At 40.9% G+C, this 20,716-nt stretch overlaps 1 protein-coding gene across 1 annotated transcript in view; it reads left to right on the top strand.

The window, feature by feature from the left end:
- The window catches only part of SMYD2 (SET and MYND domain containing 2), an 82,840-nt gene extending 62,964 nt beyond the window's left edge, over positions 1 to 19,876 (top strand). The window contains exons 6-12 of the mRNA XM_069066065.1: positions 811 to 878; positions 4,693 to 4,795; positions 7,862 to 7,972; positions 10,148 to 10,268; positions 12,018 to 12,192; positions 14,975 to 15,083; positions 19,421 to 19,876. Of these exons, the coding sequence (XP_068922166.1) occupies positions 811 to 878; positions 4,693 to 4,795; positions 7,862 to 7,972; positions 10,148 to 10,268; positions 12,018 to 12,192; positions 14,975 to 15,083; positions 19,421 to 19,501 (768 nt within the window). The 3' untranslated portion in view covers positions 19,502 to 19,876. The remainder of the gene's footprint in view (positions 1 to 810; positions 879 to 4,692; positions 4,796 to 7,861; positions 7,973 to 10,147; positions 10,269 to 12,017; positions 12,193 to 14,974; positions 15,084 to 19,420) is intronic.
- Positions 19,877 to 20,716: the final 840 nt, after the last annotated feature.

The raw sequence follows: 20,716 nt of genomic DNA, 5'->3' as shown, positions 1-20,716 counted from the left end.
TCAGATATGGAAATAGCAAGCAGCCAGTTTGACTGGATCATGAAGCACAAGATGGGGAATACTGTCTAATCAGCCTGTGAAGACATGCTGGAGTTAGATTGTGAAGGGCTTTAAGTGCTAGGGAGAGGCCTCGAGTGGGTGAAGGAATGAACCTCTTCAAGTTCTTGCTGCTTTGGAAGTTAACAGTGGGGGTGCTAAGCCATGGGCATCATGAATTTTAGTATGGGATTTCAGAAGCAAGTCATCCTGTCGTGAATTTCATGATTCTTTTTTTTTTTTTAATTCCAACCTAGAAATGGCCCAGTCTGGCAGACCATAATCATTGGGGAATAGGGCAAGGTCAAAATAGTCAGAAACAAATCTCTTCATCTCTTAATAGCCCACACCACCCTATGTTGAGCTGTAAGGTCAAGAAGTGCCATCCAAACACTGATCTCTGTAGAACCAAAATATTTCCAAGCCTTAGCTAGTGGCTCACTGATTTTAAACCATTTTTTTTAATGTAACAAAGTTCTAAGACAATAAAGAATTTAGACAGAAGTAGAAAAGTACTTCTCCTCCTCTCTCTTCCCCTTATTGGTAAAAGAACTCTAAGCTCATGTCCTGTTGATGAGCATCAGCAGCAAAACTGTCATTTGAAAGGATGTGCATTCGTGTTGTGGAAGGATCATTGGACAGAAATGAAAAGATGATCATTAGACTGTCTTTCTAGTGACAGAGGTCAAAAAGAAAGACAATGGTTTGTACCCCCAAGGAGCACTGGCCTGTTATTTTGTTCATTTGTTTCTTTCTCCCTTTTTCTTTTTGTAGGTTAATTGCAATGGCTTCACAATTGAAGATGAAGAACTTTCACATTTGGGATCAGCAATATTTCCAGAGTAGGTTGGGTTTTCCTTCATTTCTTTCCTTTTCTCTAGCTTAACATGGATTTGAATTTTTTGATTTTTTAATAATAAAAGTGTCTGCATGTGGCAGACATAAAACTCCAAGTAAATTAAGGCACCTTTTTAATTCTGCCAGGTTTCAAAAATATTTCCCCTGCACTTAAGGATTTGAAGGTAGTAGTTATCAGAGCAGTTGCTTGTTAAGTCCTGCCAGGTAGAGGACTGTTATTAAAGAAGTCTTTATAGTGTTCATAGGAGGAGTAGTTCCATGCCCTACTGAGAAATTTCTTATTTGATGAAAATAGATGCTTTAAAAACAGTTTGTTTTCATAAATAGTTTATATGATTTTCCCAGTATTTGTGTTTGGACAAATACAAATGACCTTTTAATGCCCCCTTTTTCAGAGATAGTACAAAGGAACAATCAACATAGCCTGTGTCCAAATTATCTCAAAATACAAGTTAGTGTCATATAAATTTAATAAGATTTGCCTACAAAAGAAGTGAGGTGCTCCATATTTGAATGGACACGTGCAGGCATATACCCCTGTCTTTGTTCATGGTTCAGGCTCTCATCTCCTGTGTCTATTTGTTTCTTGTATTTTTGTGACTTTGCCAATTTGCTGCGTAACCCATGCGTGAGAACATGACAAGAAGTCACCAACAAATTAATATGTTGCTTTGTGTCGGGTGGACAGCAGTGACTGTGCTTCCTCTAGAATAAATAGCTAGAAGGTTTATTCATTAGTAATAGCACTGGAGGATCACACAGAATCCTTAGCCACAGTTTGTATTCTGATAGCCACACAGGAGTGACTTCATGACATTTTCCCTCAGGGAGAGGGAGGGCATTGGAAAGTTTCCCTGTAGAGGTCTCACTGAAAACAAATCTAGCTCTGAAATGAATTCTTTTGAGGCCAATATCTTCGGGACCAAAGTAGACGTTTGTCAATCAGCATTCATATATTAAATACCTGCCCATTGTGCCCAGTTACTGGCAACTCAGACAAGACCAAAAAGGGCCTTGCCCTTAATCGTCTTCTATCGGGGGCGGGATGGATGGAAGATACACATACAGATACAAAGAAATAGAGTGTGTGTGTACATGTACACACACACACACAGATATACATACACACATATATTATGTATATACATATCTATAAAGTGTTTATTTTGTATATACTTACATTTGTAAATACTATCTTCCCACATTCAATGTAAGCAGCTTGGTGATGTGAGCTGAATCGTTTCTGTCTTTGTACCCCTAGCCCTTAGCACAATGCCTGGAATATTATAGGAGCTTAATAAATTCTTGGTGATTGATTGGTTAATCAAAAGTAAATCCAAAGTTAATTTGAGAGGGAGGGGGAACCAACAACTGGAAGGCTCATGAAAGGTCTTGTGTAGGGACCTAATGTTATCTCATGAAAGGTAACATTTTATCTGAGTTTTGGAGTGAGCAGGGATTATGAGAGGCAGAGATGAGGGAGAAGTCCATTCCAAGCCTGCACAAAGAAATAAGATGAGAGGTTAAATGTTATGTACAGGAAACAGCAAGTGGGCTAATGGAGCTAGAGATGCAAGTTAGGTATCTCACTTAGTAGAGTCCTGGAAGGAACATAGGGTCACATAACTAGCTTCTGAGGTAGGATTTGAACCGAGGTTTTTCTGACTTCAAGCCCAGTGCCCTGTCTTCTGTGTCTCACAGCCTCTTGGGTTAGGTGCAAGAAGCCTAGAAAGGGAGGCTGGAACTGAACTGGAAAGGACCTCGAATGTTAAATGGAGTATTAGATCTGAGAGACAATAGGGAGCCTTTAGGACATTTTGAGCAAGGGAGTTTTTTTAGTACTCTTGAACGGCTACTAAAAATAATGGTGGCACCATAAAAACAAACATTTTTAGGTTCTTTTAATTATTTTTAAGGTTTAGATATTTTTGTTTTTAATTTTTTAAAGTTTCTGTTTCTAAAGTTGTGGATGCCTATACATACATACATACACACACACACACATATATATATATATATATATATAGTTTTTTAGTGAGCTAGGCATGAGGCACTGTAGTGGGGTCGATGGTATAGCTAGATAGTGGGCATCAGAGTCAGAAGCCCCCCCTCTGATACACACAGGCTGTGTGACCCTGGGCAAATCACGTAACTTCTTGGGGCTCCTGTCAGCTGTCTAATATTGCAAGTACCAGTCAGAATTATTAAAGGAGGTGTCTCAAAGGATCTCCCTAAATTAATAAAATCACATTTCCAGGCTCCACCCCCAAAAAAACCCTAAAAAACTAGGTACCATATTTCCTGGAAGAGAGCTACAGTAAGTGTATTTTGGCATTATTAATGTAATGTATTAAGCCTGGGAGTTCATTATACTTAAGAGTCTGATTTTCTTTTCTGTATGATAAGTCAAGCCTCTGGTCTCTCAGTCTTGAGTTTGGAGTGGGGGGCTCTGAACCCCTCCTCACCACATTCCAGTAGAGCTGAGCTCAGCAGGATGCCACATAGCCAATTTCTCCCTTTTTGCAAGTCTGGTAGCAGTGAGCTTAGGAAGGCAAGAAGAAAGTAGTTGGTCTCTCCTCTGAGCCCAGGAGTGGACATTGCTGGCTCTCCCCTAGACCTCAAGGAGCAAACTGACCTACTGAGTCAGTACTGCCATTCTGTATTCTTGGTGCAAATGGAAGAAAGGTTTTTTTTTCTTTTAGTAATCAAAGGGTAAGGAATTTATAATATCAGGCACTGTAACAATAACATTTATAGATGTAAGAGCTTGTCTGAGGATGAGCCCCAGTTTTCAGACAGTTTTAATTGGGGGGAAAAAAAGTCCTCTGGGTTGAAATTCCTGTCGGCCTTGGGATTTCAAAGGTAGCATTTTCAGAGATCAAGCATTTTTTCCCCTGTAGTTTAGAAATTTTTGTTCTTAGAACTTTGACCTTGATACAATCAGAAGAAGCTCAAAGCCCCTCACATACATGAACCTGTCTATCCTTCCCACCAGTCCTGAGAAGTAGAATGAGAACAGCAGGGGCAGCCCTGTCCCAATTTTCCAGATGAGGAAATTGAGGTTCAGAGAGGCTCAAATGAATTTGCTCAGTCAAGATCAGCCAAGAAGTCCTAAGCAGAGCGACATAGGAAACCAGGCATTGCAGAGAATGAGGATTTTTCAGAATCTGAAGACAGCTGGCTTTGGAATTGGTCCATTAATGTAAAAAGTGGTTTGGAAAATTGTCAATAAGTGGCCTTTGCTTATTTATTATAGTTTATTATGGAGTACATGCTTAGATATGTGATGTTCTTTAAATTATGCATCTTAATGGGGAGGAAATTTACATTTTGGGGGGACCCACATTTAAAATTTTATTAGAAATCAATATTAAGCATCAATAGAAACAAACTAAACTTCCTTAGGAACAATTTTATTTAAAATAATTTTCGGATATATAGTATCATAAAACTTTGTCAGTCCCTCTTTTGAAGCCCCCAGTTGGAATTCTTGGTCCATTTATACTCACTCACTTCTTTTATTTTGTTAGTGTCTATTCCATTTTTCTTACTTGGCTTTTTTTACTTTATTTTCATATTTACCATGAAGCAGTTCTGCTTTCAGTGCCATTAGAGGTTATAATCCCTCAGTAGGATTATACTTCCTTTAGAGTGAGTGAAATTGTTAATTATTAGCTTAAAAGATTAGTATTGTGAAGTGACAGTCTTTCTTTAAAAGTTTCTGTCCTGCTGAGTGGTGCTTAGCTTCCTGCCAATCACCTTGAGATAAATGGTTTGTTTTTCCTCTGTTGACAATAGCGTTGCACTGATGAACCACAGTTGTTGTCCCAATGTGATTGTCACCTATAAGGGGACCCTGGCTGAAGTGAGAGCTGTGCAGGAAATAAACCCTGGAGACGAGGTAAGTATGAGCACGGGCCAGCGGGGACTGCAGTATGAATGTCAGCCAGCCTTTCAGGTCAGCTAACCTATAGGGGACAATCAGTGCAGGGTCAGCAGGAAGAGAGTCGAGTGAATAGAACTGGAAATAATGGCCAGGAATTCCACTCACTAAATGTGACCGTTGTTTCTCAGTTTCTTCATAGGAGCATTTATCTGTTTTGTGGATTAGGCAGGCTATCACTTGGTACTCTCTCCTGTTTCTTACCTGCAGTTAGGTAGGTAGCCTTGGAATTAGGGTCCACCCTAACTAGTATGCAAAATAGCCTCGTTAGTATCAATGCCATCTGTCTTCCATATCCCTCTGCACTTAAGGGTTCATTTTGTTGTTGTTTGTCTTTTATTTTTGTATCCTCCTTCAGTGGGCCCATGTTCTGTACAGACCCCCCTTCCCCGCCCCAGACCCTCACGCCTTTACATCATGTGTGATTTTTTCCCTGTGTCTTTGTAATTCCTGTATTGGAGCCTTCCCCATAGGTTTCTTGACATTAGGTGGGCAACACTCAGACCATTCGTTTGTTACTCCTTACTTTCCATACATGAGCATACATAAGTGACCAGCCCACCTTCTTTTCAAATCACATGTATCCTGACTGAAATTCCTTGTTTAATTTTTATGTGGAAATGATCATTGGCAATGTGCTGTAGCTCATACTCTCCACTAACTTGCCCTTGGTGGTCAACAGAAATTATTTTGATGCTTCAAAGATTGTGGTTGCTTTTTTTTTATATATATATGATTAAGATGGACAGTCAAATATATGACTTTTGTAAGGAATGAACAGAGTGAGCAGTTTACCTAGATAGAAAAGAAGGTGGCTTTACTCAAAGGATTGTGTGGGTCAGTTAGTCACTTAATCAGCAAGCATTTATTGAGCGCTAACTGTGTGCCAGACTTAGCTAGATGAGGATACAGAGCAAAAATGAACAGTCGCTGCCCTGAAGGAGGTGGTCCTGATTTAGAGGTGCTACTCTCTTGGTGAATGGATGCTTTGTATCATTCTATACTGTCATCATACAATATTGATTGGGTGCTGCCAAAGTTACACCAACACTCCTGTACTATTAGATTCTGCTCACCTGCAAAGTGGTTTCATTGTGAAGTAGTTTAAATTGCTTGGTAGGGTCTGGTTTAAAAACAAATTATAGCTGCATTGGAGTTATTAGAGGGAACATCAATTGTTACAATTCTGTAGTTTAAATCAAATATCAGTTTGATACTTTCTAATGTAAACTTCAATCTGGGTATTTTAGATGTATCTATTAGGGCCTTGAAATACACAGATTTCTCTGAGAAATTAAGCTATTAGCTAGGTAGGGGTTTGCACCTTCTTACTATGTGAGAAATGTGCCCTCTTCTTGGCAGCACTGTCTAGGTTCCTGAATATCTGTCACATAAAATCTACCCTAGTGCCTCTTTGTTTAAAAAAAAAATCCCAATTAGTCAGAATAATTAAGTCATTTAAGACAGAAATGCTCATTTGGGGACAGACTGAAAAGATGAGCTATTCATTGCAGTGACCAGCTGAGATGAGCAGGGCCAGTCTGCTGGACTTTGTCGCCATCTTCTGGGCTAGTTTGAGTATTGCACAGGCTTGTCCATTAACCCTTGCAAGAAGAAAAGATGTTTGGGGGGTACAGAGGAAGAATGTTTGAAAGGCTTGTTCTGTGCTTCTTTTTGCTTTCTTTTCCCTTACTCAAGTTTTTGAAAAATTATGTAATGATCCCACTAAGTAAAGTAGAAAGGCATTTTTCCCCCTAATTCCAGCCTTGAAAAGGGAAGGGGTCCATTGAGTAGTGTGTCATAAATAGCTGGTGTTTGGCTTTTTTAGGTCCTTGAGTTTGGGGTGCCAGAATTAAGACCAGAGGTGCCCTCTCCAAGTTTGTTTCCCATATCTATGTGTTGGAACCCAAGGTTATTGGCATTTAAAAGGCTATTTGAGATCCATCTGTTCAGTCAGACATTTGCCTGATTATGTGGGATGATCAGCAAATGCTGGTCCCAGTGAATAGATAATGGATATTTAAATGTTGGCCTCTTCCATATGCTCAGAGGCTTAGCAATAGAAACATGCTAGAAAGCTCAAGAGCAGACCTGACGGGCACCAAAGGTAAGAGTTTCCCAAGATCCTGGGCACAGCTGGCAAAGTCAAAAGCAGCCAGCTGTATAGGACGATAGTTCTGCATCTCCCAAGCCTCTCATTCTTGGTGCTGCCCTAAGGCTGGGACACAGAACTGTTGGCAGCAAAAGCTGCAACTTTGAGGTTCTTTCTCCACTGCAGTGTGACTCAGGGGAAATGTTTCACCACCAATTTCTTTACCTTGCAGGAGAGGGTACAATAAAAGCATCCAAGAAATCCAATTTGATGTAACAAAAGTGCAAAAGGCTAGAAAGTGTGGACAACCAGTACCAAGGATAGTATGCAGTTGCCAAACCGAAGGGTCCTTTCTTCTCTATGGGAGTCACGGGTGGCTGGGGGAAATCCACAGTTGGTTCTCTAGAGTGAGGAGAGAGGCAAGGACCTTTTGGGGGACCTTTTTGAAGGAGACCCCAGAAGACAACCAAGAACCCCTCAGAGTTGGGACATTTTAGCCTTGTAGCAGGGAATTTTCCCAGTGCAAGAAGAAACCAATGTAAGGGAACTTTTGTCCATTCCTTGGGCCACCCACTGTACTCTGCTACAACTCAGAGTTCATCCTGGAAGTCATTGCCTTAGGGTCTGTTTATGAAAGAATTCCTAGACTATTATTAAAATCTTAGCAGATGGGATCATAGATTTAGAGTGAGAAGAGACTAGGGATATAATTGAATTCACCCGCCTCATTTCACAGATGAGATAACTTGAGATTCAGGAAAGTGAAGTTGTTTACCCAGGTTCAGAGTTGGTATCTCTGGGAGGATTTGAAACCAGATCTTCTGGGCACCAAGTCCAGAGTTCTGTCTACTGTCACAGACTAACTCTGGTGGTGAGAGTTTTGCTCTGTGTCCCTCTGAACACCATAATCATCGTTTTTTTTTCCTTCTTAGGTTTTTACTAGCTATATTGACCTGCTGTATCCTACAGAGGATCGAAATGACCGATTAAAAGACTCCTATTTCTTTACATGCGAATGCAGGGAATGTACTACCAAAGCAAAGGTAAGGCCTCTGTAGTGTGGACAGCCTGGTCACCCAGACATCCCTGGACTTCCAAAGATCCATTTCCAGAAGCAGCCTCTTCCCCCTCCTTCCAAACTGACATTTGACTCCCCAGATCCCAGGAATGTTTATCTTAAGAGAAGGTGCTCCTTTCCGTCCCTTTTAAGGAAGAAGCTTTTAGAGGCAGGTGTTGTCGCGGTGCATAGAGTACTGGACCTGGAGTCAGAAGGACCTGAGTTCAAGTCTAGCCTCAGACACTTACTGGATGTGCCACCCTGGCCAAGACACATAATCTGCCTGCCTCAGTTTCCTCATCTGTAAAATGGGGATAGTATAATAGCCTATCCCTCCCAGGGTGGTGGTGAGAATCCAGTGAGATAATATTTGTAAACAATATGTAGCAGAGTGCTTGGCACATAGCAGGTGCCACAGAAATGCTTGTTCCCTTCTCCCTTTTCAGACAGTGACATCGTAGAGGTCTGTTATCACAGCAGCACTGTGGAGGGGAAAACGCATAGTGCTAGGAGTTGCAGGTTCTGTTCTCTTCCTTCTGTCTCCAGACAACTTTGTGATCTTGGACAAGTCCCTGAAAATGTCTCTCAGCTTGTTTATTCATCTCTAAGATGACAGAGTTGGGATAGATGAACTCTGAAAGTCCCTTTAAGTGCTAGGACACAGTCCTGTCCTAGTATACATATGCCCCACCAAAATATGAGAAGTTTGTCAAGGGGGTAATTTTTCTTTATGAAAACTAATTAACTCCTTCATTTTGTTTCTTGCATATCTGCTTGATAGACTCTAAAATTTGTAGAGGGACCAGTGAGCCGATCCAGAGTGGCCTTTCTGTGTGCCTGATGTTTCAGCCAGGCAGGGCTATAGCTGGCATCAGATTGAATCTCCTCATTTTACAGATGGCACCAACTTTGCCAAGACATTCCTAGGAACCTCAGTTGCTGGTCTGCTTTCCTTCTACTCATCTATTTCTGGCATCTCAGTACTGGATGTAGAGGAAATTTTCTATGAGAATTTGGGCATAGGAAGGAATTACCAAATTGCCATCTCTTAAAATGGAATGTACCTTTGGAAGTGGGAGGGAAAAAATGGGAGAATAGGGAAGCAAAGCCACAAATGAAGAATTCCAGCAACTTCACAAACCAGTTTAGAGTTTTAGGCCATGAGACCAGAAAGACTGAATTTATCATAGCACCACCCACATCAAACCTGATGTTGACTAATGCCAACCCTGCCCTGTTTTCTTCCCTGTGTGGCCACAGAGACATACTGAGCACCTTGCCCTAGGCAAAGGTTCCCACGAAATCCAATTTTTTAAACAAGATATTGTAAAAAGTATTACATTTCTTTCAGGTCTCCTGCCTAATTTCTGTTCATCCTAGCCTGATTCAGAATCACTGAGAGGACTTGAAAGTACTTTTCTATAATTATATTTTTATAAATTCATAAAATTTAGAAATTTTATAAATGTTTAATTGATGCCTTTTTTTTCTTTTGAATTGCCCAATACTGACCAGTTCCCTGCCCTGCCTCCTGCAGTAATTTTCCCTCCTGTAACAAAGAAAATACAAGTAAGCAAAGTCAACACTTTGACCACATCTAAAGGTGTATACCTCCTTCCATTCCTGGAGTACCTACTTCACCTCTTTGCCAAGTTAGGTTTGGTCCTGCTACATGAGCCTTCTGATGTCTTCAGTATCGTTGTTGTTGTGGTCATTGTGCAAATTGTTCTCCTGGTTCCCCTTATTTTATTATACATCAGATTTTTCCCAGATTTCTGTTATTTTTTTTTGTATTAGTCATTTCTTATGATTCAACAGCACTCCATTGCATTCATGTACAGGAATCCATTTTTAATTTTAAAAGAAGAAAAACTACAACTTATAAGATCAACGTCCTTGTTACAGATAAGAAAACTGAGGCCTAGAGAAATAAAGCAAACATAACACGAATGTAGCGCGCAGCAGAGCTGGAATCGAATCCAGGCTTTCCATCTTCTCATTCAGCATCCTTTCCACTGTCCCCTACTCCATTTTTCCATTAGTGCCCATGAGTATCTAATATCTTGTAAATTCAGATACAAAGATGTGTGAATTCTTCGTGTTTGAAAGATTTCTCTACCAATATAATTCCCTTTATGGCATTCATAAATGTTTCTTTCAGGACAAAGCCAAGGTGGAAATCCGAAAACTGAGCGAGCCCCCAAAGTCCGAAAGCGTTCGAGACATGGTGAAATATGCACGGAATGTCATTGAGGAATTTAGGAGGGCTAAGCATTATAAATATATCCTTTTCTCCCTCTCCCTACAAGAGATGTGGAGGGAAAGATGGAGGGCAGGGGTTCTGAATCCTGACAGAAGACAGCCTCTTTAATTGGTAGATTTTATAGATGGCAGCTTCCCCCATTTCTTATTTGACTAGTCTGGACAGAATTCATCTTTCAGGTAGGATCATTTGCTTCCTTGCAAAGGGTCTGAAGAAATTGTTTGCAAGTTCTCCTTAGTTCCTTGAAGGCACCTTTATAGAGCCCTATAGTATCAAGTGTCATAGTAGACACTCAGTAATTGTGCAGCCAGTCTTGAGTTATCTGCATGAATTAAGTAATTAATTAGATGATGAAAAAGCATACATCATGTGCTTACTTTGTACAGGCAATGGGAAGAGTCAGGACAGGGCACCATGAGACTCGTGTCTGTCCACATGTGTCCCTGACTGCTTTTTAGAGGCAGATCTAAGCATTCAGGGGCTTGAGGTGGGAAAGGAAATAGGAGGGAGGGTGTTATCCATGGCTTTTGCATTATCTGCACTCTTACTTCCTTTGGTTGTTGCATTTAAGTGAGCCAGCTTTTCCTGTGGTAATGCTCAGAGCTTGAAAACCTGCCCAAGAGTCTCTAAAATTTCCTCATTTACCAAAACCCTGCCCAGAATGTTTTCTCAGCTACATGCCTTGAATAATAACATAATTCCGGATAGTAGCAATCTCTCCTAGGAGTTACTTTGTGGGAAAGGGATTTAATTTACTTTTTTGTAGCTTCAGAAGGGCAGAACCAAGATCTGGGGGTAGAAATACAGGGAAGGCAAATTTGGGTTTGATATAATGCAAAATTTCCTGGCAATAAGATTTATTTCAAATTGGAATGGGCTGCCTTTTAATGCTGGGCCACCATTACTGGGATCATTTAAAAGCAGATTTCATTGAGTTGGAGGTTACAGTATGGTACATTGAAAGTAGCCCTGAAAAGGTCATTAGGGATTTTTTTTTTTATGAACAAAAGAGAACAGAAAAAAAAGACCAAAAGGAAAAACAGAGGAGGATAGCTTTGAAAGTTATGTGTTGAATTTGTTATTATACTTAAAGGGGAAAAAAAGCTGTATCTAATAGTTATTCAGTTTCATATACAATTTTTTTATTCTGTTTTACTTTGTTAATAGAAATGTACATTTTACTTGATGTTTCAGTTCAGAATTGAGGATTTTTTTTTATTTTAAAAAGAAGAAAAAAATTACTGAACATGGGGTCCCAGGATCTGATTTCCGATTTTGACTTTGCTCCTTATTACCTGTGTGACTTTGGGGAAATCATTTATCCCTTCTGTCCCTTAATGTCCTCCTCTGTAAATGAGGTGATTGACTTCTATGATTTCCTAGTCCCTTGTAGCTGAATGTCTAGGAGATTAGTAACTTCTATTTTCCCTTTCATCTCTGAGACATGATTCAAATTATACTTTAATTTAAAAAATCAGTTTCCATGTGGCTAAAATTCTTTAGTTTCTATTGCAATTTGGTGCCTTCAGTTTTTTGTTTATTAAAGAAAACAAGTTATTTAAAGAATTATTTTGTGTTCAAGAAATGTTTAATAGCAATGTAGATTATTCTCTGGGATGATTTGAATGTGGAATTTGCATGCTCTAAGGAGGTAAGGCAGGTGCTCTTTAAACACTTTACCAAACTTTATGATCCTGGATAGCCTTGTCTGTACCCCATAATTTTGGGTAGCCAGCCATATCACTTATTTTTCTTGACTCCAATGCAACCCCTAGCGAACTGCTGGAGATCTGTGAGCTCAGCCAGGAGAAAATGGGCTCCTTGTTTGAAGATAGCAATGTGTACATGTTACACATGATGTACCAGGCCATGGGCGTCTGCCTATACATGCAGGACTGGGAAGGTGCCTTGCGATATGGACAAAAAATCATTAAGCCCTACAGGTAACTTGGGATAGTTATTCAGGTCAGAATGTGCTGAAATGGAATTATTTCAGAATTTTTTTCCATAATCAGAATCCAAGTGAAGGGATTTTTTTTCCTGGAATGTGTCTAGCAGGGCAACCTTTGGTTCTCTGCAAATATTAGGATAGAATTACAAGGTCTGTGTTCCTTCTTTCAGAGCTATTCTGTCTCTTTGGGGCTGTACTTTCGGGGACAGCTGGGCATCCCATAAGAAAGTATCTATCACTAATGCAGGTGGGTGTTGGGGAAAGTCCCCCACCAGCCATGATGATCCTTACGTTAGTAGGGATTCAGCCACTACCTTTCTATGAGGCTTATTAGCCTTGTTGCCTTGTGTAAGCCCACAAGCCTCAGAGTTCTAAATGACTCTTTACCTCTCCCATTATCCCAAAGCTAGGCAAAGAGAATTTGACACACATGCACAGTGGGAATAGTAATAGACTCTGTCTAAAGATTTCAGATCTTTTTTGCAGAGGTATACAGGGAAGGGTCTCAGGCCCAATGCTTCACCTGACCTCTAAGTACTTAAGTTGCTGAATGTGAGAGACTTTAGGCAAGTCATGTACCTAAAATGTCATTGTTTTTGATTATAAGATGAATGTGCCCTACTGGCAGGATAGGCAACTACCCTATAGTATTCTGCATCACAGGATTATCTTGAGGAAAGGCAGAGTTAGGGAATGGATTAGTGATTTAGTTAGTACAGGACACTAGGTACCCCGTTTCTTGCCCAGGTAAGAAAACTTTCTACCAGTGTAGGCAGGTACCTTCGCTATAATTTATAGTCTTAAAGAATTGCCTTCACCTAAAAATTGAAATGACTTGCCCAGGGTCATACAGCCAGTATGTATCAGGGGTGGGACTTGAACCCAAGGCTGGCTCTCTGTCTACTACAACATGACTGCCTCTCCTCAAGAGGAAAGCTAATTGTAAATCACAAAAAGGTAGAGAATTATGCTTGCCTGTATATTTTTTCCCATTTGCTCTCTTGCCACTAAAAATATTTTGTCCACTTTGGGGCATTTTTGTCAGTTCTCCTGAGAAGTGACTCGTTATGTGGTCATTCCTGAAGGACCCTCTTTCAGAGAGCAGTTACTCATCAATCCCTGATCTCCATCTCTGCCAAGAACAGAGTAGAAGGAGTTGGAATTTAATCTGCTGGATGCCTTCTGAAGGTTAGACACAGGAAAGTTTCCTGACAGAATGATTAGACTCCAGGATGGGTGGTGGAGGAAGACCAAGGCATTTTTTCCTCCATATATTTCTAAAAGCAGGAAAGAACTTCACTGGTTTGGAACAGAAAGGTAACTGCATAGAGGCTGCATAAGGTAAAGTCCTCGGTGACCCTTTAAGCCCTGAGACTCAGACTCCCTTTGTGATGGGGCTTTACCCTGAAGGTTCAGTGCTTCGGTAGCACTGCTTCGGCTGGCCAGCAGAGGGAGCAAGAGGGGGAAGTCAGTTCTTGAAAACTGCCCAGAGATTGAGTTTGTCATTTAAATTCTAGATAAATTCCTCAACCCCACCTCCCAGCCCCCTGGAGTGGGTGAGGCCAGGAATGTGCAAGCTCTGTGCTTCCTCAAAACCTCCCCACACTTTGCTCAGAAATACCCAGCCACTCTTCTTGGAAAAGAAGACCCAGCTCTCAGCCTAGTTCCCAGTTGGGTTCCAAGGTCACTCAGTGTCCTCCCCAACTCCAACAGATCCTCTGCAGGGCAGAGCATTGAACTAAAACAAAAAGTCTTCCCGTAGAGACCTCCCTCACGTCATCCCCCTAAGCCTTTTCCAGAGTCCCAGCCCCACACACCTCACTTGTTCCTAGCTAGGCAGAATCTCCGCCTTTGATTAATGCTGCCAGAATAGGGAAACATGGCTACACTGTGGCCTTGGGGTCACTTGTGGCCCTCTAGGTCCTCAGGTGCAGCTCTTTGAATCCAAACTTCACAGAACAAATCCCCTTAATAAAAGGATTTGTTCTGTAGAACTTGAACTCAGTCAAAAGGCTGCCCCCAAGGACCTAGAAGACCACATGTGGCCTTGAGGCCACAGGTTCCCCAGCCCTATATAGCACAACTAACTGCCCAGTATGTGGGAATGCCCCACCAGTTCATACATTGCTTGAAAAATTACACAGAACATATACGATAGTATGTGCAATATACAGTTTATTTCTCTGCTTTGTCCTGGGCAGGGAAGAAATGGATGAAAAGAGTGGGCTTTGACTTCATGGAGCTTGAGTAGCGATGCTTCCTCCATTTTGGCACACCACCAGAAGGACTAAGTTCCAGAGGACTGTTAGCTTAGGTTTACTCTAATAATGTGCTGTCCTTCATGTGTAATGGCGTCCTTGAGCCATTTTCTTTGGATTGTTTCTCCAGTACAGATATGCTTGGCCTTAAGGAATCTCAGAATATTAACATGAATTTCCATAACAAGTAAGGGGGCCATTATTTTAAAGATAAATTTGCCTTAGGGTTTTCCCAGAGAGCATCCTCTCCTGGTGCATTTTAAATTATTTTGCATACAACCCTTGAAGTGGTAAGTACCTGTTGGGTTGTTCTGTTCCACCAACTGGACTCCTCTCATCTCTTGGTAAATATTTCTGAGATTACTGACTGGGACTGGAAGTCTTTAGCCACAGAATAGAAGAAAGCCATCCAGACACATTGAATTAAAGGTGCATGTTCCAGCTTCTCGTTTCTCCAGGTTGGACATGGATGCCAGTGTGGAAGATCCAACAAATGTCTTTTTTGTTGTCTTTCAGCAAACATTATCCACTGTATTCCCTAAATGTTGCATCTATGTGGCTCAAGCTAGGAAGGCTCTATATGGGACTAGAACACAAAGCTTCAGGAGTAAAAGCCCTGAAAAAGGTAATTTTAATTTTCCCAGTAACTTGCCTTTTCTGCTGACTCTTGTGGAAGGTGGGGATGGGACCATCTCCTAGCCAAGCAAGCTTCAGTCACCTGTAAAAGGAAACTGTTGGTATTACTGCCTCCCTTGCAGGGTTACATGGGGGGGGCTGTAGTGCTTTGCAAATCTTAAAATGTTTTTTTAAAAAAACATGTTATTTTTTCTTGGAGCTCTTCACCAATATAATTGATCATTTTATTTAATGTATCTGTGTTATGAGGGCCACTGTGCCAAAAGTTGGGAGAACAAAGACGAAAGTGTAGCAGTACCTGTCCTCAAGGAGTTTCTCTTGTATTGGGAGGAAGAGTCTGTGTATAAAAAATAAATACAAGGCAATCTCGGGGAGGGGAAGAGGCACTAGCAGCTGGGGGAAGGGGCAGGCAGCCGGGGATGGGGAGGTATCTGGAAAGGCCTCATGTAGAGGGAAGTACGCATGCTAATAAGCTTTGGCATAGTGGAGAGAGTGTGGATTTGGTGTCCTGAAGACCAGAGTTGAAATTATTCCTCAGATACTTACTGGCTGTGTAATCCTGGGCAAGACACTTAACCTCTTAGTCTCAGTTTCCTCATCTGTAAAATGGGGATATTGATAGCACTTACCTTTTAAGGTATTGTAAGGACCAAAGGACCATTACACATATAATGCACTTGCAAACCTTGATGTCATATATAAATGCTGGCCATTAAAAGGAGAATGGGACAGCATTAGGTCTTTGTGGCCCCACAATAGCTAATCCCAGCCTCTCCTCTTCAGCTCCCTCCCTGAAGCCTTTGAGGAGACCTCAGCTCTCCTTTGCTAAGAAAGCAGAGGCCATCCACTGTGTACTCTCACTTATTCAAATAAATACTTGTTGATTGATAGGTTACTCTGCATATAAAACTTCTCTGTATCATTCCTCATTATCTCTTCCTTTGTTTTTTTTTTTTTTTTAAGCAGTCGGGGTTAAGTAACTTGCTCAAGGTTATACAGCCAGTTATTTCTGGGTGTGGTGCTAAGTATCAGAGCCCGGATTTGATCCCCAGGTCATCCTGACTCTGGGGCCAGTGCTCTTACTCGCTGAGCAACTTGGCTGCCCCTCTTCCTTTGTTCTAATCTCCTTGCAAAGGTCAACCCCTCTACTAATGATCCCACCCCATCCTGTCTCTTCTGCTAGCTTGCTTGCTTCATCAGTCATTCTAACTTTTTCTTATCTTCAATTTCTCATTCACTGGTTTCTTCTGTGATGCCCACAAGGATGACTGGCTCTCCCTATTTGCAAAACCTTCATTTGACTGTAACTAGCCCTGAATTTATTTTCCTAGGTCTCTTTTCCTTTTGATAGTCTGACTGCTAGAAAGAGCAATCTATCTTTGTTGCCTCCATTTCCTTATTTCTCAATTCCTTCTGTCATTGCACTGAAACTATTTTCTCCAAGGTTACCAATGATTAATCTTTTGTTCTCATTCTACTTGATTTTTCTCCAAAGCTTTTGAAACGTTGGATCACTCCTACATTCTCTCCCCCCTTGGTTTTGTGACACTGTTTTTTCTTGGTTCTCTTGCCACATTTTTAACTACTCCTCAATCTCCTTTTCTGGCACATCATCTACTCCTACTAGCCAATCACAAGTGTCCCCCAAAATTCTGTCTTGGGCCTTCTCTTCTTCTCTCTACACTATTTCTTGGTGATCTCATTAGCTTTCTTGGGTTCTGTTATCTCTATGCAAATGGTCCTCTTATTAATATATCCAGCTCTGATTTCTTTCCTGAACTCCTGTCCTACATCACCAACTACCTACAGGATATCTCTGCCCAATATGTCCCATAAGCATCTCAGATTTGATATCCAAAATAAAACGTCTTCCATACCTCCTAATTTCTATGGAGAATATCCCTATCATTCCAGTTCCCCATAGAATTCTGCCCACACTCTTATCTTTCACATCCAAACCTTTCTCTTCACATGACCACCACCCACTCGAGTTTAGGCAGACCTTCATCACCTATGGCCTGGAATACTTTAGAGCTTCCTGCTTCAAATATCCCTTTTCTTCACCCATCCTCCACAAAAAGCCAAATTAATATTCCTAAAACTGAGGTCTTACCATGAAGCTTCCCTACATAGAGATCTTCAGTGCCTGCCACCCATTGCCTCCAAGGCAAAGTGAAAACTCTTTTTCCTGGCACTTAAGGCCTTTTGTAATCTGGTTCCTGTTCACCCTTCCAGATATTCTCTGTTACTCTCTTTACCTTATTCCAATACAACTGACCTAGTTTTTGTTCCTTGCATGTGACATTCTATGTATCCTACCTCTACACCTTTGTCTAGATGAGGTCCTGTGCCTTAAATGTACCCTTTCCTCACATCTGCATCTTGGACCCCCTACTTTTCTTCAAATCTCAGCCTATGTGCCACCTCCTACAGGAAGCCCTTCCTGATTCCTCCTGTGGTTGATGTTCTCCCTTTCCTCAAGTTACCTCATGTTTAGTATCTGTGGACATTATATCCCCTAGTAGAATAGAAGCCCCTTGAAGGCAAACCCCTCTTTATATCCTAGAGCCTGGCACATAATGTTCACTTAGGAAATGTTTGTGGAATTCATTTGAATACTTTTATTTTGTCATTTTTTAGTCATGTTTGATCTGACTCTTCATGTCCCCGTTTGGGGTTTTCTTGGCAAAGATACTAAAGTGGTTTGCCATTTCCTTCTCCAGTTCATTTTATAAATGAAGGACTGAGGTAGACAGGGTTGAGTAACTTATCCAGGGTCACACAGAGCCAGATTTAAACTCATGAAGATGAGAATTCCAAATTCCAGGCCCAGCACTCTGTCCACTGTGCCACCTGGCTGCCCTCACATACCTTTAGATATACTCAAACAAATTCTTACTCTGCTTTTCCCTGTGACTTATATACATTTATTTTCCTGCTCCCTGAGATTCAGAGAACTGTAATTTCCTGGCTCTGGATAAGACCTTCTAAGATAGTTTTCAAACATGGTTGTGGTCCAGTCAGATGTGACTCTGTATGAGTTTAGACAGTATATGCCTTGGGGCAGCTAGGTGGTACAGTGGATAGAATGCTGGGCCTAGAGTCAGGAAGACTTGTCTTGAGTTCAAATCCAGCCTCAGACACTTACTAGCTGTGTGGCCCTAGGTAAGTCAACCCTGTTTGCCTCAGTTTCCTCATCTGTAAAATGAACTATAGAAGGAAATGGCAAACCACTCCAGTATCTTTGCCAAGAAAATCCCAAATGGGGTCACAAAGCATTGAACACAACTGCGAAACACCACACACCTGAAGCCTTTACATTTTGGTAGGGGCTGTTAGCACTCATCTAACATTGCCATAGGTGAGGCAACAGCATAGTTTTGCTAGGAAAGGACAAACTTGGTGGAAGAGATTAAATCAGCTCTTCCTGTCTAATGATTTAAATTGTAATTTCAGTCAGTTAGATTTAAATCAGATCCACCCTTCAGTTCCCATTCCCTCCTGGTAAGGTTCCCCTTTCCTGGGGAAGCACAGTCATTTAACACATTGGAGATCCCTTGAATCAGTGCATCTAGCCCTGGCTGAGCACAACCAACGGAAGTGGAAAAGCTGTGACCAAACCATGTGGAGAACCTCTTTCTCCTAAAATATCCTGAGGAGCGAGGCTAAAGAGAGCACACAAGCTCCCTTGAGAAACACTCCAGGAGATATGGGGAGGTTTGTTTCCTAAAGCTTAACAATCCAGATAATCTCTTGGTTGTTTTACTTTATTTGACCTGTGCAGACTAGCTGTGGGACAGGAGTTCTTACCTAGGACTAAGAACTTGTTTTGTTTCTTTTTGTTTTAATATTTTCATAATTATATTTCAATATAATTGATTTCCTTTGCAATCTTCACATTTTGTTCATTTAAAAACATTCTGAACTGTTCTTAGGCTTTGCCAGGCTGCCAAAGAGGTTCATAACACACGCAAAAATGGTTAAGAAAGTTTGTTTCATAGGTCTTTTACTCAGTTTCCTATTAAAAAGAAATCTGTGGTGTGACCTTGGGGAAGTTACTCTCTGGCCTGCATTTTTCTGATCAGTAAATGAGGGAGTGGGCCTGGATGACCCCTAAGGTCCCTTAACCCTGACCCCATGATAGCAGAGCCTGCATCATTTGATTATTTTACCTGTTTTCAGTAAAAATAAAGAATCTCATTTCTCAGCCTGGGCCACAGGGTAAGCATGAAGAAACCGCTCCCTGCTATTTTTCCATTTAGGCTGTAAGGGGGACTGGAAGGAGAATGGTCAGTTCTCTCATTTGCCGTTTTTTTCTTCCTTTAGGCTATCGCTATTATGGAAGTAGCTCATGGCAAAGATCATCCCTATATTTCCGAGATTAAAAAGGAAATTGAAGACCACTGAACCTATGCAATCCCTTCAGCTTTTATTTAAATTCTTTGTGGAAACCTCAGAGAATTGAGGGCATGAGGGGTCCTTTGGAAGCATGGCTCTCTGGCATTTCTCTAGTAGAACTGGAATGAGAAACATTCAGTGCACTTAAAACCTTGCCTATCTATTGCTTACTCAGAGGTTTGTTTTAAACTTCTTAATCCTTCAGATTAAATTAATTTTTGAATGCTTTTTTCTAAGAGATATTGCCATGGTTTCGTACAATATACTTTTGACAGATCAAATTGGAAGAGAAAAAAAATTCCATTTTTTTTCCCTTCCTCTTTGCCTGTTTTAATGTTCAGAATAAATCTGAGTGGTGTAAGGTAATAAAAAGGATAATGAAAACCCTTGTTGTCTATTTTTTATTTATTTTCTAAGGATACTTGTAAGTCTGGTTTGTGAGATTATGGGGGATAGAGGATCCTGTGAGGGATTTAGAACCTAATTTGAAAGTCTGTCCACTGCCTTCTAGGATAGCCTAAATTAGAGAATTTAGAGTTGGAAGAGATCTTAGAAATCATTCTGGGCCACTTCTCTTATTTAATAATTGAGTAAACTGAGCCCCAGTTATTTCTTTAAATGATTGTATTGCTTTATGTTCTGAATTCTTCTTACTTCTCTGGTGATGAGGAGCAGAAGTGGTATCCAGAGACCACTATGGTATGGGGAAGAGAAAACAATGGGAGAAAAATGGTGGGGAATAGTTCATTGGGTAGAGGGTGGCCTATTAATTCCCCTGCCTCTGTAGATGATGGATGGTACTTAACTGTCATCAAAGCCATGAGTTCAAATCCAGACTCTGACACTAGCTGTTTGTCCCTGGGCAAGTCACTTAACCAATTTGCCTGTTTTCTGAACTGCAAAATGGGGTTAATAATAGCACTTCTATAACAGCAAGGCTCTTGTGAGGATAGAATGACAGAATATTTATGAAGCACTTTACATAGTGTCTGGTACATAGTAGGTACTATGTAAATGCTTATTCCCTTTCCTTCCCCTTCCATCAGCTAGAAGTAGATACTAAAATACTATCTAAGAAGTGGCTTTTTTACAAAAAGACTTCATAGATGGTTTGGGAAACTTTCCCAGATTGAGGACTTGCTATTCTTTCCCTATCTTCCCTTAAATCCTTAGGGACTACTTGACTTTGTACAAGATGACAATGATAATAGTGATAATAATAGC

Source organism: Petaurus breviceps, unplaced genomic scaffold (genome assembly GCF_028583685.1).
Source record: "Petaurus breviceps papuanus isolate PSGF00001 unplaced genomic scaffold, PetGlider_PUasm1.0 90702, whole genome shotgun sequence".
Taxonomy (NCBI): domain Eukaryota; kingdom Metazoa; phylum Chordata; class Mammalia; order Diprotodontia; family Petauridae; genus Petaurus; species Petaurus breviceps.
The sequence above is the reverse complement of the archived record's forward strand: the minus strand, read 5'-3'. Positions and strand labels throughout refer to the sequence as shown.